Here is a 12,236-nt window from a genome sequence, read left to right as displayed (position 1 = left end):
ACGGGCCATATAAGATTTCATTGAATACTCCTATAGTTAAATCCATACATCTTTGATAGCTCTGTGACTGCAGCTATAGAACGTTATGCCAGTCAATGGGACCTCAGGGCTAAATCCGACTTATACATCTTACAAAATACCTAAGTGATCGTTTTATTTACACGACGAAATAACTGTCCCCTTGTCTCCGTGGGCTCACAAGACTCGCAGCCGCTATTTAGTACCATGGTAAAACCACTCTTGTTCCGACATAACGATGATAAACAGCATTTGTTTATGTTTATCCCATGTTCTCATAGAAACGAGGGCTTGACCAATAGAAGAACTTAATACAGTGTCGGACCATGTGACTCCCTGCCAGCCAATTACAGCGCACGCACTGTCTTACCTAGACTAAGACAGCTGATGCGTGCTGATTGGTCCGTTGACACCATGTGATCGTCACCGGACCAATCGCTGTAGCGCTTTTAACCAGAGAGCCCGCGGTACCTCGCTACCTCCCCATCGGCTCAGAGGAAGGCGGCGAGGTACCGACGGACAGGTGAGCATTACGACTGAACGGCAACCATCAACTTTTGACTGCTGACTCCGTGTAGCTTTGCTTGACCATTGCGCTTCGACCGTGCCTTACCGACAGACGCTCATAATGAGTGTTTACTCGCCGTCTGTAAGCCAGTCGTGCAGGACGCGATGGCGCTCTTTGTGTGTAGTATTTAACAAATCCACTACACCGAGTAATAACCAACAGCATTTTGCTGCACAGGGCACACGGACGCAGCGGTCAGTTGTCATTCATTTCTAGAATAACTTGATAAAGCCTTGGTTCTGCCTTTTGCCCCATTATCGGACAAACAAAGGGAGCAATGACATCCCCTGTTCTTTGCTTCCTTCCCCCTTTTTAGAGCGGTGCTTCCCTCGTATCCTGAGCCGTTGCCAGGCGAGGCGCAGCCTTCCACTTTGTCTACAATGGTAAGATAAAGTAACCTGCCATAAAAGATCATTAGATGTCTTTATGTGATAGATAAACTAATAAACCTAAAAAAGACTTCTTTGAAAAAGGAATTTGGTATATAGTTATAAATGTACTCATCACATTCTAACTGCACGCAAATCAATGTGGTTACTACTTTCTGTTATGTTTGTTTTCTCACCAGTGACATACAACAACTGCGGAATCAGATGACACCTAAAGGATCCAGGTGATCTCCACTAAGGTCGCAGATTAATATTTGTAGTCACTTTTTATTATTTCACATTATTGCAGTAGCTTCAGCTTAAGATAGGTCCTGATGAATGCAACGGACTCTGTGGTCCACTAATTGCAGAAACATGTTGACCAATACATCTGGGTGAATATTTGTTTAATTTACCCCACTGCTTTTTAACATTGGAGGAGCGAGCAAAACATGGAATAAAGGAATTTTTTTGCCCTCTCACCCAATTTTAGTTTCACTTTTCACTCTCACCACATGCACTGCACATTCAGTCACTCTCACTCTTGTTTCCAGCTTCAAAATAGCCTGTGAGACCCAGACCATACAGGACGGCATTAGTAACATCAGAGGTTCAACATCTCCTCTACTGTGCTGTTCCTAACAAATGGCTATACAGGAATCCCAAATGATGAAGGGCGGTTCCGAGTGGTGACTGATGGGTACCCTGTTAAGGCTCACAAGGTGCCTACCTAATCTTACAAACACATAGATGTAAGTACACTCACATACTGTTAGTAGTACCACATTTTTGTTTAGACCCGGTGACATAATTTGTACTTCTAGTCTGTAAGGGAACATGTCACTGCTAGGTCTTTAAACTCCCTGTAGGCCCCCCACTACCCTATTTTTGTTTAGTCATGGAATAGGTGTGTCAGGGCAAAACATCCTCCCTCCCTCCACTTGTCAAAGGGCCCCTCATGTGCTGCCGGGGGGAAGGCTGGATTAAAGTGTATAGGAGTAAAGGGAGAAGGAAATGCCGTCCATCGGTCGTCACCAGAGATCGAGTCCCATACCTTAAGGGTAGTTCTAGTGGGGGTGCTAACCTAGGCATTTCTGGGCCTGTCGTTTTTGGGTTTCCACTCCAGGTCCCATATCGACCGTCCTGCTACACTTCTGTCCAGATGCAGCCAATGCTTTTCCGATTCTCGTTGGGACCATTCCACCAAGACGCAGAGTTGTGCTGCCTTAAAGTACAAGTGCATGTCAGGAAGGCCTGTGCCACCCTTCCTCCTTGGGCGAAGGAGGGTAGCGTAGGAGAAGCGGGCTCTACCCCCCTGCCAGATAAAGCGGAGTATCTGCGTTTTGACCCGTCTAAAGAAGTCCCCATCAGGGGTGATGGGTAAAGCTTGAAAGAGGTGTAGGAATTTAGGGAGAAGTGTCATCTTGATCGCATGTATGCGCCCAAGCCAGGAGATAAACATCGGTTTCCACCGGGCTAGGGTCTTCTGGATGGATGCAAGCAGCGGTGGGAAATTAGCGGAGTAGAGCTTCTCAACCGTGGGAGTTAGTTGGATTCCCAGATACTGTATAGAGGTGTGAGACCACGATAAGGCCGTGGTAGATTGAAGACACAATGCCTCCGTTGGGGGCAAAGTGAGGTTAAGGACCTGGGACTTCCCATAGTTGACCTTAAAGCCTGCCACCTCTTCAAAGCGGAGCAAGGCACCCTGAGCGTAGGGTAAGGAGTGGGCGGGGTCTGAAAGGGAGAATAGGACATCATCCGCAAACAGGGTGATCTTGTGTGGTTCTCCAGTCAAGGGAAGGCCATGGATATCAGGATCCTCCCTCACTGCCACCGCCAGTGGTTCTATGCTCAGGGCGAAAAGCAGGGGAGAGAGGGGGCAACCCTGGCGCGTGCCTCGGGAGTGGAGGAAGGGCGCGGAGACATGGCCATTGACTACTACCCTAGAGCGGAGGGCGCTGAAGTTGGCCTTAAGCATCATTTAAAATTTGGGAGAAAAGCCAAAGGATGTCAGGGTGAGTAACCGGAAGCTCCAATCCACCCTGTCAAATGCTTTTTCAGCTTCCAAGCCCACTAGCACAGCAGGGATCCTAAACTTATTAGCTTTTTCGATGAGATGTACCACCCGTCGGGTGTTGTCGTGGGTTTGTCTGCCCTTGATGAAGCCAGACTGGTCCGGGTGGATAAGAGCTGGCAGCAGGTCCTGTAATCTCCCTGCCAGACGAGTAAAGCTTGGCGTCCAGATTGAGTAGGGCTATCGGTCTATATGATGCGCACAGCGACGGGTCCTTCCCAGGTTTAGGGATGACTGAGATTAACGCTTCAGCCATAGACTCGGGGGGGACACCCCTTCGGCAGCCATGCAATTGAACAGTTGGACCAGAAAATCGCACAATTCAGAGGCAAAAGATTTGTAAAAGGTCGCGGTAAGTCCGTCAGACCCTGGGGACTTATGAGGTTTCAGAGTTTTAATGGCCGCTAGGACCTCCTCTCTGGTGAAAGGGGCGACTAGGTGGTCATTCCATTCCGCCGACACCTGAGGGAGCGGAACCGTCCTCAAGTATGTCCCTTGTGCCCCGATGTTGGGGGAATCCCCGGTGTAAAGAGCCTCGTAAAAGTCTCCGAAGAGCCCCGCCTTGGTACTATCGTGATGAATGACGGAGCCCCGCCCATCACGTATGCCCCCAATATACGCCTTCTCCCGCTTGTCTCGGAGTTGGCGGGCCAAGTGTTTCCCCACCTTAGTACCTTGGAAATATGAGCATTGTCGCAGCTTCAGTATTGTGAGCTCAGCTCTGTTATTATAGTGGGCCCTAAGCTTCCCCCTAACCGCCGCTAACTGCCGCTCTGCCTGCCGGGATGGGTTCTGCTTGTGGGCGAGTTCAAGCGAGGAAAGATCATCCTCTAATTGTTCCCGCTCTTTCCTTCGTAGTTTGTTAAGGGCAGCGTTGAGGGCTATACAGCTGCCACGGATAGAGGCTTTAAAGGCGTCCCACGTGATGTAAATCAACGTGTCACCTATAGCGTTAAGTTCAAAGTAAGCGGCTATAGCTTTTCTCAGCTCTTGGCAGGAGGTTGCATCGCGAGTCAGAGAGGCAGGGAAGTACCATGTACGGTAGGTGGCATTCCGGGCTTCCCAATGTAGGCAAATAGCAACCAGACTATGATCTGAGACGGACAATAGGAAGATCTTGGCGTCGCGCAGGTCCCCCCGGAGAGATTGGCTAAGGAAGAAGTGGTCCAAGCGTGAGTATGAGTGGTGAACATGCGAGAAAAAAATTAAATCCCTGGAGTGCGGGTTCAAAGATCGCCAACCATCCACCAACCCCATGTCTGCGATCATTTGTTGGGTGTCAGGGGAGAATAGGCCGGTATGTGATCTCTGGTGATGAGTGCTGTCCATATCCTTCTGCCAAACGAGGTTAAAATCCCCCATTTCTACTAGAGGACCCTCCACAAAATCTAGGACTGTCTTCAGCAGGCCCTGTACAAACCCGTTCTGACCTACATTGGGGGCATAGAGGACCAGGAATGTACAAAGTCTACCCCGAAGCATTCCCTTGACCCCCAGCCAGCGCCCCTCCTTGTCAGTAAGCACTCCCGTGGGCTGGAAGTGCATGCTCGCCCAGAACATAAGGGCTACTCCCCTGTACTTCGTGGGGGCAGAGGACCTATATATGAGGGGGAATTGTTTATGCTTGAGGCGGGAGTCATCCTTCCGAGACAAATGGGTTTCTTGTAGCCCCACCACATCCAAGTGATGGTCCATAATGTACTTCCAGACATTCTGGCGCTTTTGTGGGGAGTTTAGCCCTTTCACGTTCCAAGTCCCTAAGGTGAGTGGCATCTTAGGAGCGGGGATACCGCATGCATGCTATGGGGTCTACTGGCTCGTCTAGTCCTCCACCCCCGAGCCAAGAGTAAACCGCAAACCCTTCCACCTCCGTCAACCATTCCACGCAGCCACACAATTCGTATTTCAACAGCAAGAAACAAAACGAAAGTCCCCCCCAGCTACCACCACTTCCCCCCTTCCCTCCCCTCCCCCCCAACAGCCCGCCTCCACCGCTCCCCACCCCAAAAAAACAACCGTTCTGACCAGCGGGCCCCTCCTGGAGAGGCCCCTGAAGTGGACCATAGGGGTCGAGTCTCTTGGACACCGTCAACCATAGGTCCGAAGGCACTACGGGGTCGTGTACCTGGAAAAAACATAAAGTATTTTGTGGAACAGAGTGTTCCGCGTCCCTCCGACGCCGGCTTCACCATTGCCCAGGGTCTCACTCGGCTGAGGGATCGTCTTGTGGGGCTGCCTCCGTCACCAATGCCACAGGGGCGACTGCTGCCCCCGTTCCTGGAGGCTAGCTGACGTGTCTGGTTTCCCCCTGGGCACGGCCTGGCCAACCCTCTGCCAGGCCGGGGAGCGCGGACGACGTCGCGTAGGGGGACTGCTGTCTCTGGAGGCCGTCGCGGAGTCCTCCAACCCCAGCAATTCCATTGCTACCACGAGAGATCCGACTTGGACAAGCTTGTTCTTCCAGCGAAAGATGAGACGAAAGGGGTGACTCCACGAGTAGGCCACCTTCTGGTCCCGCAGGAAGTTAGTGACTGGGCGAAACTCTCTGCGCTTCTGCAACGTCGACGCTGCCAGGTTTTGGAATAACTGGGGATGGTGCTCACGGAACTGCAGGGGTCCTCCCTCCCGGGCCCTCCGGAGTATGCATTTCTTGCGTTGAAAGTCGTGGACACAGACCAATATGTCGGGGGTGCTGATTTTGGGCCCCTAGGTAGGCCGACCCGGTGCACCCTGTCCATGCGTATAGTCTGGAGATCGTCCTCGCCCAAGACGTTTTTAAAGAGTCTTTCTACATATTCCCGCAGATCGGCGCCTTCTCCGGACCAAGGCACCGCTCGAATACGGATGTTGTTCCGGCTGGAACGGTTTTCCAGGTCTTCGGCATACGCCTGGAGGTCCAGGTTCTGCTCCGAGAGGCGGAGCACATCCTGCTGGAGTCGGTGGACATCCTCTGCCATCCCCAAGTCGTGTTCCTCCAATGTCGCCACCCTTTCGCCCATGTCGTCCACATCCCTCCGCACCTCACGAAGATCTGACGCTAGTTGCGCACGCAGTTCTGAAATGTCGTACTTGATGGCAGAAAACAATTCCTTCATGAAGGCCTTTGTTGCTGGGGCGTCCTCGTCTCCTCCGGGGGGCGACTTGCTCATTCCCGGCGGCGTAGTAGGCGATGTGCCTTTGGACAGGCCGTCCTTGCCTGGTTTATCTTTACGGGCCCTGCCCGCCATAGCTCCTGAGGTCCGGGCCTGTAGAGCAGGGACGCCCCCTCCCTTCTGGCCTCCACGGATTGTGTTCGATTTACTCTGGGCCACCGCTTTCAGGTCGCCAAACTGGGGGATCGCACCCGTGGGGCCCACACCGCACCTCACAGTTACCGCACCTCCTGATCTAGCAGTCCTCGCTGGTAGTGCCTGTTGCGACAGGATGTGCAGCGCCAGGGGACAGGCTCGGCCAAGGGCAAGAGGGATCCCCGCAAGTATCCCTCGGGTGATCCTAAGGCGTGTTCACGTTCTCTGGGGGGGACCCCGCAGGGCACCAGGTGCGAAAGCAAGACTGTGAATCTAGTCGGACCGCTACTCCCTCGGGGGCACTCAACCCCAGGACGTTCCCGCGTGGGTCCTCACTCCAGGGTGGCGCAGCGTCGCCGGGAAGCGCTAGTCTTAAACGTCTGTAACTGGGAAGGCGCCTCCACGGAGGTAGTATGCAGCCCGGCGATAGGGTGGGGAACCACGGCCAACAATCGGGTGCTAGGGCCTCTGCGATCCGGTCTCCCCGGGTCAGGGTTCCTCCGTCACCACCCCGATCCACTGTGGCGTAGGTCCCTGTATTCAGCACCCTCTCGGGGGGCACAGAGCGCCAGCACCGCCCGCCGCGGTTCCTGTTTTCAGCACCCTCTCGGGGGGCACAGAGCGCCAGCACCGCCCGCCGCGGTCTCACTCCAAGGGCAGCACGGGGCAACGAGCCAGGCCCTCTCCCCCCAGGTGCAGCTGTTCACTTCCCGCCTCACCACGTTGCGCAGTCCAATCGCGGCCTACCTAGGGCCCGGATCCCCGGTCTGTCCTGACCCCGTAGCCAAGTTACCTCCAGGCGGGTTCCGGGCACTCGTGGCGCAGGGGGCGGCTCCCTCCCCGGCACGCCTCACTCCGGGCATAGAAAGTCAAAGCTAGGCCTCCACTAGGCCTCGGGCCCCGAGCTCCCGTGGAGTCCACGGCCGAACTGCAGGCAACAGGTCAGGGGCGCCCGCCCTCTATACTCGCCGCGCTCCGGCGGTCGGGGGAGCGGCGATGCGTCTTTTGCTGGGACAGCTCTCGGGACACAGCTCATCAGGCAGCCAGGGGCGGTCCGCCGCGCTCCGGAGGGCGCCGGACACTGCAGTCTCTCTCGGCTCCGCTCCCCGACCCGTGCGCTCCGTCTCCAGATGCCGGTGGGCCCCGCTCGCGCTCCACTCCTGACAGGCCGCAGTTACAAACCCCGTCCCAGGGCACCGCCGCAGATGAATGGAGGCTCCGGACTCTTCCGATCGGCTTCAAAGTCCCGGCTGCACGGGCAGCGATGAGCAGGAGCACCCAGGGGAAGCTGAAACAAAGCTAAGAAGGCTCGTGGCGCCGGAGGGACCCTCAAGCATGTCTCACTCCGACGCCATCTTGGACACGCCCCCCTGATATATATAGAAAGTTTTTATTGACTCAGTGGGTTTGCCAGGATGCATCTTGGGGCTTCTGTATAGCTTGGAAAGACAGTAGATGTTTGCATGTGTCGAACTGTATTCTTTAAGATAGGGAACTTCATCACCCAGCTGGTATGTCTATCTCTATGACTCTTTCCTTGATGGGACCTCATCTTTGTTTCAGCAATGCTTGTTTACACAATAAGTTTAACCTCTTAGCTGCGTCGAACGTTCAGCACTGGGTGCTGAACGTTCGAATAACGAGCGCTGGCCCGTCGGCCAATGGTCGTGCGCAGCACTGGCAAGGTAGTGCTTGCGACGACCGTTGGCCGACGGCAGCGCTTAAAGGGTTAAGATGTGTAGTTAAGATAAAAAAAACTCCTATAAAGTTCCCCTGCTCTTCCACTTCACTCATCTTTCTCCATTCCGTTTGGAATTTGAGCCTGCTCATTCACTCTGAGTGTACCTAACACTTATAATTTTATTATTGTCTTGCGTGTTCTTTGCATTGAGTGAAAATGCATTCATGTTGCTCTGTCCTAAATTAGTGAAAGAGGTGAGATGCATAAATGATATAGCTGATTGGTGGATTAGTGAGACCCCAGTGAAGAGTACAGAGACTCTACGTGGAACTGAATTTTTTCAGTCTAGCCCCATGTTAATCTATACCCTTGATTGTTTAATATTTAGTTCAATATTATACATGTTCTTCTTACAAAATACGTACAGCTCACCTCATTTAAAAATAAAAAGGAGGCCATCAAATGTAAAGAAATTGAATTCTGTACTAGAGAGCCAAGACCAAGTCATGTGATGTTGGTGTAACTCTGCAGATCTATCGAAAATGTAGGTTCTTTTGATAGAGGACAAGAAAACGTCCTCTTTACTGATATTCAATTCAAAGGAAGTCGCATTCCTTAACTAGTGCTTCAACCAATTAAGCAAGTCACCAGGGATAGGAGACTTATTTACAATAATTTTTATTTGTTTTTATGAAACCTACATACAAGACACAGATCGAAGATGCCTGGTGCCTGTTTTAAAAATTGGTTGAGAAGGATAGATCTGACTAAGTTGATCAATTTTGTTATTTTTTTGCCAGATCACAGTGGCAGAAGACATCCCAACCCAGTTGAACGCCTTCTGTTTGGAGCTTGTGCTGGATTAATTGGACAGTCTGCCTCCTATCCACTTGATGTAGTCCGGCGACGAATGCAGACTGCAGGACTTACTGGACACACTTATGGAACCATTTTCGGTACTATGCAGGAGATCATCAGAGAAGAAGGAATAGTTCGTGGTCTGTACAAAGGACTAAGCATGAACTGGGTAAAAGGTCCCTTGGCAGTAGGCATTAGTTTCATGACTTTTGATCTTACAAAGATTCTTCTTCAGAAATTACAGCGACGAAATAAACTTGAAAGGTAGTATGTTTTGCCCCAACAAAGCTTTCAAGAGGCACCAATGTTTTTTTGGAAACCGTTAGTATTGTTCCGTGGTATGAGCCTTGCACAACTGCAGACATTTTGTTGTTGAAAAATTGCATTTGCATTTCTCTGCAAAAATCCTATCTGGCTCACCTGACAGACCATCTTTTGTAGCTGAAAACATTGCCACCAGGTGACCACTTTTCTGTGGATTATCCTTCAAGATTGATGTTTTATCTGTTAGCAATATGCTGAGGAACGATCATGACATGCCTGGTGGTCTAGATATGGCTTGTGGCAGGCATTTAAAGCAGTTGCATCTCCATTTCACCTGAAAGTGTGGTGGAATCGGAAGACTTGCAGTGGTATAAAGCATTGTCTTGCATTTTGAATTTATTTTCAGATTATCGTGCACTGAGCCATATGACCCTTGTGGAGTCCCTGTGGTGTTTGATTCTCACATCAGATGGTTTAAGTGCAACATTTGAGGTACACCATTGAGTAGCTGTGCATTTGAAGCCAACTCGCTGTTGAGGGGCAGAAATTGTTTTCATTTCTGTAAAAGTATTTCAACCCTGACTGAATGGTTTACGGAGACTCTTATAATAGTTATTTGATCAATAATGCATTCAGTCCAATCAAAATTGGAAAATTTCCTGAACATCTGGATGATTACCTTCTTTGCTGATGCTGTCATGCTCTTGTTGAATATTCTGCATACAATTTAATTGCGGGCTGATTTACTCTGCATTGTGTACTTGTGTAAGGGAGCCATGCAATAATTTTGTTGTAAATAGGTTCCTGGGGATGAATTCTTTTAATTATTTTGAGATTCATTTCCTAAAGAAAACGGCATGTGCATATTACGTTGTTTCTTTGAGGACCATAATGTCAGCTCTGACTGAAAATTTACTTACATGGAATGTACTACAATGTTATTGACACACCGTTTTTTTACAGCAAAACTATTCCGTATTTCCCTTGCAAGATGTTGCATAGGATATATAATTCAATTCTAAACTACATATTGTCTCAGTGATGTCCTAGGAATAAGAGATGGTAAGTTTAACTCCTCTGTGAAGCAGGATGTAAATGTGACATCTAAAACTCTTCAGTAAGGCCTAGGGTACATATCAGATTGCTTTGTGTGTTTTAATATACAAAGTTAATAATCTACACAAACACCTCCTCCAACCCTCTGCCCGATTCTTTTGTTGTGAATTTTTCTTCAAGCCATGTAAAATGATCAGTTGTGTGTAACATCTTCATACTTACCTGTTTACTTGTAGTTGCTTTTGAAACCACAGTTTCAGGATTTGCCAACAAAAGAAATATCCTATTCATTTATAATTTGAATTTCTTTGCAAATGTAGGAAAACACTTTAAAAGTATTTCAGGTAGTAAGCCAAGAGAACAAGTTTATGAAGGTTGTACTCTTAGTCTTACTGGCTAGCGTTGATGAATTTGATGTAATTGCCTGCCTCTTTGGCAAAGGGGGAAGGAAAGCTGCGGTCACACACTGCCAAATCTGGGAGCTAAATCCGAATCCATCTTTATTAAGCTTGTTATTCTGTTTTATCTGCAGTAATATTTAAATGCCCTTGCTTTGCAGGAAGGATTAGATTGCTTGCTTTTGAAGATTTTTTCAGTTGCAAACTTTCTAAAAGTCATTTTTTACGGTACTTCTTAGTGAGGAGATGTTGTTCAAATTGGATTCCTATCCAAATATCGGTTTTGATCTCTCTTAGATGCTTTCTAAACTCCGGCTAGTACATATGAAAGCAAAATTAGATAAGATAGCAACACTCCCGTTTTCATTTTAAAATGAAAAGGAGGCAGCAGTGGTTCCTTATTTTTTTTGAACACTTAAATTATTCAAATGAGATGTTCGTGCATATTATAGAGGAACGTTTGCTTTCTTTTTTAAATGTTTGTTTTATTTGAGAGCATGTAGCTTTTTTAAATGAAGTTATCCTCCTTAATAAGTTATGCTATTTTCTTCACATACAGTAATACTAGCCATGTGGCCGTTTTTGATTTAATTAGTGGCTGTTACCCTGAAATCCACAGGACCATTTTTGACTTAATAAGATGTGGGTTATTAGTACCTACATGCTGATCATATTTGATGAAGGTCCTACCTGCTCTAATACTATACCACCTTGTAGTTCATTTGATAGTTTCTAACCGTCGCTTTGTGTGAATATTGATATTTCAAATACACGTTTTGCCAGTGATTTGAACAATTGGTGTTTACCTTCTACAGCGTTTTGGGAGCTAAGCCAACTTATAGCGAGGCAATTTATTTCTGGTGTTCATTACACCTAGACCACATGCACAAACACATAGCATTCGCTTTATATTGTGTAATAGAGTGCAGGTCTTTTCACATTTTATTCGACAGTAGCCATGAATACACATTTTTGTGGTCCTCTTTTTTTTAACAAATACCTATTCGTGTCACTCAGAGTAATAATAGCTCACATGTTTACCTCTTCTCAAAGCCAAAATACCTAAAATGTCGCTTGGTGTCTTTAGTTGGTTTTCTGTTTTTCTTTTAGCGTTAAAATTGCCAACAAAGTTTGGGGACACATACTTAATTGTTTTTAAGTGATATTGACTGTATGTTCTTTCCTGTGGCTCTTATGTATTTTGAAAGATAAGCTTCACAACAGTATTCATTGTAACACATTAAAAGCACACTGAAGCATACATGGTATTTACACAAACCATGCTCACCATCAAAAATAAATCTTGATTACACTAGCTTTATAACAATTTATTTTTCAATGACTTGTCTTTTATCTGTAAACAGTACTACAAATAATGCACATCCATGGGTAGAGCAGTTTTCATTGAAGAAAAAGAAGTGTTCTTACAGTAAACCAAATAGAAACGTAGTGATTTAAGTCTTTGTTTGAAGACTTCATTTTATTTACTTGAACAGCTTTTTAATTTGTTTTAATAAATGTGGAGTATGTTCTTCACAATTCATGCTGTCCTGCTTTGTGAATAGCTTAGTGTGCAAGTTTCTGTTGCGCTCCCTGTGCTGGGCTCGGATGGCTCACCAGTTGGCCTCAGTAGTAAAGTGCCACCTCTGCATTGTCCTTAA

At 48.2% G+C, this 12,236-nt stretch overlaps 1 protein-coding gene across 6 annotated transcripts in view; it reads left to right on the top strand.

Moving 5' to 3' along the window:
• Positions 1–11,902, top strand: part of SLC25A42 (solute carrier family 25 member 42) — a 257,863-nt gene extending 245,961 nt beyond the window's left edge. For all 6 annotated transcript variants that reach the window (XM_086946865.1, XM_086946866.1, XM_086946863.1 and 3 more), the window contains exon 8: positions 8,800–11,902. In XM_086946865.1, coding sequence (XP_086802991.1) covers positions 8,800–9,125 — 326 coding nt within the window. In that variant the 3' untranslated portion in view covers positions 9,126–11,902. The remainder of the gene's footprint in view (positions 1–8,799) is intronic.
• The last annotated feature ends 334 nt before the right edge of the window (positions 11,903–12,236 follow it).

This window comes from Lissotriton vulgaris, chromosome 12 (assembly GCF_964263255.1).
Source record: "Lissotriton vulgaris chromosome 12, aLisVul1.2, whole genome shotgun sequence".
Lineage (NCBI taxonomy): Eukaryota > Metazoa > Chordata > Amphibia > Caudata > Salamandridae > Lissotriton > Lissotriton vulgaris.
The sequence above is the reverse complement of the archived record's forward strand: the minus strand, read 5'-3'. Positions and strand labels throughout refer to the sequence as shown.